Below are 4,383 nucleotides of genomic sequence, written 5' to 3' on the forward strand. Positions count from 1 at the left end.
AAATGGCCTCTACAGGTCTTGATAATAGGGTTTTTTTCTATTCTTTGTATTTAAGAACAGGAATATTTTATAAAAATAGGTTTTTTCAAGAGAGGGAATTCTGCTGGTTGCAGCTGCTGCTGTGGCTGCATTTAGTCTTCACTTCTGGGTTATCTCTGTATCCAAGCAGGTGCCAGGGGCACTACTAAGTTGTTCCACAACACTGATACCTGCATCTTGCATTATGCTGTGTTTATACTGCTTCTTATCCATGAAGGTTTTTTAGTATGAAATTGTAGAAGTGCTTTTTATCTCACTTTAAAAAAAAAAAAAGGGGGCGGGACACACAGCAAAGATTATCTTGTACAGTTTGGGGTTTGTTTGGATGAATTGAATGTTTCCCAAGAAAAACACACCATAACTTTCTGATTTTTTCCTCCATCTTGCTTGTGTCCATATTGAGACTGTGTAGGTTTTGGAGACTTTTTCCCCCCAATTTTTGGGCCACCTTGCCTTCTGATGTCACACAGATCAACCCAGGATGACAGGACACATGGAAGACTTGTGTCCACAAATTCCATGTGCAACCTGCCCAGAGAGCTCTGAATTGCTTTGCACAGCTCTGACCAAGGACTGATGATGGGCATGTGATTTTTAAGAAACAGATCAGTATCAGACTGGAAATGTGTTGATGCACACCTGTTCATTAATGCTTTCCCTTAAATGGCCTGTTTTCTGTACAGCATCACTCCTGGGACTCTAGCAGGGGCAGTTTTAAGGCAGAAGATGATTGTAAATAAATTTTCAGAGGTGTTTTGGAGAGTCCCTTATTGCTGTTGGAGGTGGCTGTTGGAAAATTCATCTGGGAGGGTGACTTGCATGCTTTGTTGTAAGAGTGACTCCAGAATTCAGGAGCATTGGCAAGTGCAGTGAGATGAGTCTGAGGCTGTGGATCACATGTAACTGTTTCCTCCTTGCTGTCTTTTAGGATGAAATTCGCAGGGAGATGGTTTATGTGTATCATTCCTTAAGGAACAGGAGAGACACTCACATGATGGGGACAGATGACACTGGCAGTGAGGATGGCACGGCCCAGGTTTGTTCCTGCAGACCCAGCAAAAATTATCTTTCCGTGGTGGGTTTTGCTGCATGAGATGAGCTTGCCCAAAATGGCAGCAGGGCCTGGGTTCTGCCGTGATCCTCAGCACCCAGAGCCTTTCTGCCCAGCCCTGCAGTGCCCAGATGAGCTGAGGCTGCAGCACAGAGGCAGTTTAACAGTGGAACTGAGTAATGTGATCTCATGCTTCATTAAACACTCGAGATGTTGACAGGATTTCTGGTGCATGCCTTATGGCCCAGTGAGCAAAGCTACTGGAGCAACTAAAACCAGCTCTTCCTGGTGTGTCCTTAGCACATCCTCTACTGAGGCTACTGGATAGGCCAGCAGATATTCCCTAGGGATCACTGCCATGCTAAACCCATGTTAGATTGTGTATCCAATGGAACACACTGCAGGGGTGTTCATTTTAGGGTAGGGTGGGTCAGCACTGTGAGTAAAGACCTACTGTAACAGTTCGTTTGGATACATGTTCGGAATAAAGATAAGTGCCAGAAATATTCAAACACACAAACTATCTTTTATTACAGTGAGAATAATAAAAATAGTAATAAACTTAGCAAGAGGAATCAAAAACCAAAAAAAAAAAAGATACAAAATAACTACCTTATCGGGTGACATTAAAACAAATACTACAAACAGCTTTTAATACAGTATTAACTAGTGAAAAGAAAAGGGGGTTAAAGGGATACCAAAAAAGGGATCCTAACACAATATAACACAATATTATGGATAACTATTAACACAATATTGGTTAGTAAAAAGGGAAATTAAAGGGAACTATTATGAACAACTTATTTATGTAACAATATTCAATAATAAAAAGGGGAATTAGAGGAACACTAAAAGGATATTAAAAAGAAAAGTTTGTTCTCTCAGTTGCTTCCTCTCAATAAACTGTGCTTACCCACACAGACAGGCCAGGGCTGCCAGGATCTGCAGCAGCTGGTCGGTGCCCGTGCTTAGCGGGCGTCCCCACGGAGCAACACAGTCTCCATGGCAGGATGAGGATCACTCACCCCAGCAGTCCTGACACCCCATTTCATCAGCTCTACATTACACCACGTAGGGCCAGTACCCAGTATAAGGTGATGCCTGAGTGGCAGCCAAACCCTGCCTGATCATTACCTAATGGCAACAGTCTGTGCCTGCCCTGCTGTAGGGCAAGGGGCCAGCGACCCCTGCCCACAGAATCTTCCTCCCATCATCATCTTTCTCACCCCTATGTATGACCTCTACCATTGTGTTTCAAGGGTAGATGTATCTATCTTGCAGTATGTAGCAAAACCAAGGAAGAACTCAGCTCTGATAATAGGGGATATCAAGCTGACTTGCTAAAAAGCACAATGGACCTCACAATTAGCTTGTGCCATGAAGTTACATTGTACCATACTCTAGCTGGTTTCACATCCTAATATGATTCCTTTCTCACGCCTCTATGCTCCATTGATCATCCAATTCAAAAGTACCCCCCTTACAATGACCCCATTTGATATCAAACTTTCTAAATTCCTTTAGAGTGTTTACACTTCTTTTCAAGGTAGAATTGTAGAAAAACATCTCTATTGAACAACATCACAGCCCAGGCCTGGACAACAAGATCCCACAAGAGACAAAGCAACCTTCAAGCCCAGAACTTTGGAGTCACTCAGGTTTCCTGCAGATCCATGAGGCCCTCCAGTGTCAGAATGGCCCTTTGATTCCATGAAGTTCCATACTCTCCCAGAATTCGTCTGCTTCCATGAGCTTCGCAGTGTCTCAATAGGCCCTTGACTCCATGGGGTTCCTAACTGTCCCAGGGTTCCTTTGCTTCCATGAGACCCTGAAGTGTCACAACAGCTCATTGATTCCCTGAGTTTCTCTGGTGTCACAAGGACCCCCTTGATTCCAACAAAGTCACTGTATCTAAATTTGTTCTTTGCAAACTGTCCTTGCTGTCACCTCCTGGCAGTGGCTTCATGGCCCCTGTCAGAGCCAGCCCTGTGCCTGCACTGACCCAGCTCTGCTGCCCCACAGATGCTGGATCAGGAAGGGAAGGCCCACGGTGGAGGGCAGTGCACTGGGACTCAACCTGGAAGAGACCTCAGGCCAAACCAAAGAACAGCCAGTGGAGAAAGGGACACAGGGATGGGCAGTTTTTGTGCTCTGCCACATCAGGGGGAGATGTAGAGCTACAGAGACAACCAGCCAATGTGCATTCTGTCCATATTTGCCCTTTGCACACAGTGAGTCACTCAAATTCAATATGAGACTCCCCACTTAGACTAAGTCTCTGAAGCACACAAGATGGGGGCTACTGAAGAAGGAGGGAATGTAAACAGGACTTTTTTTTTTTTTTTAAGAAAATGTCAAAAGCACAGAAAAAAAAAATGTACATAAGGAAAGACCTCATTGTTCAGGGGAGTCCTGGCACACAGTGGGAGTGTCATTGGGCAAACAATATTCTACAATTCAACATCATGGACTCTTCTGACCCGAAATCAAATCCCCTTGAGGTACACAGAGTGTTTCCCCATCCCTCTGCATCATCCACCAAGGGCACCCAAGTCCTTGAGCAAAAACAATCCCCATGAGTGGGTTTACCTTTGCTTAAGGCAGGGCTCATCCAAACTGTCCTCCCCAACATATTCCTCATATGGATCACAGGGATTTTATCCCCTTCAATGGTACAGAGAGGTTCTTTTTGGGCAGGGCCAGTTCAACTGGCAGAGTTTACTAACTAGGTTTGCGTGATGCCTTAAAGCTTTCTGGATATTTTTTTTTTAGCTTTTTGTAGATGTTAAAACTAGTTGTGTAGTAACTGTAGATGTTAATGTAGCTGCACAATATGCCACTCTTTAGCATAGTAGTTTACACAGACTCAAACCTATGACCCCATTTGATATCAAACTTTCTAAATTCCTTTAACATGTTTATACTTCTTTTCAAGAATTCTACCTTTTTCAAGGTAGAGTTGTAGAAAAACATCTCTATTGAACAACATCACACCCTAGGCCTGGACAACAAGATCCCACAAGAGACAAAGCAACCTTCAAGCCCAGAACTTTGGAGGCACTCCAAAGACTGTACGGGCTGTGAAGAAGATAAAGATGAGGGAGAAGGGGTCCCAAAGACCCCAAAACCAATTCCCCAAGGGGCGTGTCGGGGGGCAGAACTGGGCAGAACCAGGGGGTGGAGAGTTCTGGCATTGGACAGACCATCTTCTAAAACTGTAGAACCACTGCCTGGGAGGGCGCGCGTCGTGTGTGTTCCCCTGGGCCTGTGGGCCTGATTAAAGGACCTGCTCT

General features: G+C 44.6%; 1 protein-coding gene across 1 annotated transcript in view; it reads left to right on the forward strand.

Annotated features, from left to right (window-relative positions):
- The window catches only part of LOC113940283 (ribosomal oxygenase 2-like), a 9,322-nt gene extending 6,461 nt beyond the window's left edge, over positions 1 to 2,861 (forward strand). Inside the window, 2 exon segments of the mRNA XM_027631402.1 lie at positions 968 to 1,075; positions 2,823 to 2,861. Coding sequence (XP_027487203.1) covers positions 968 to 1,075; positions 2,823 to 2,861 — 147 coding nt within the window.
- The last annotated feature ends 1,522 nt before the right edge of the window (positions 2,862 to 4,383 follow it).

This window comes from Corapipo altera, unplaced genomic scaffold (genome assembly GCF_003945725.1).
Source record: "Corapipo altera isolate COAL_440 unplaced genomic scaffold, ASM394572v1 59779, whole genome shotgun sequence".
In the NCBI taxonomy this organism is placed as follows: Eukaryota; Metazoa; Chordata; class Aves; order Passeriformes; family Pipridae; genus Corapipo; species Corapipo altera.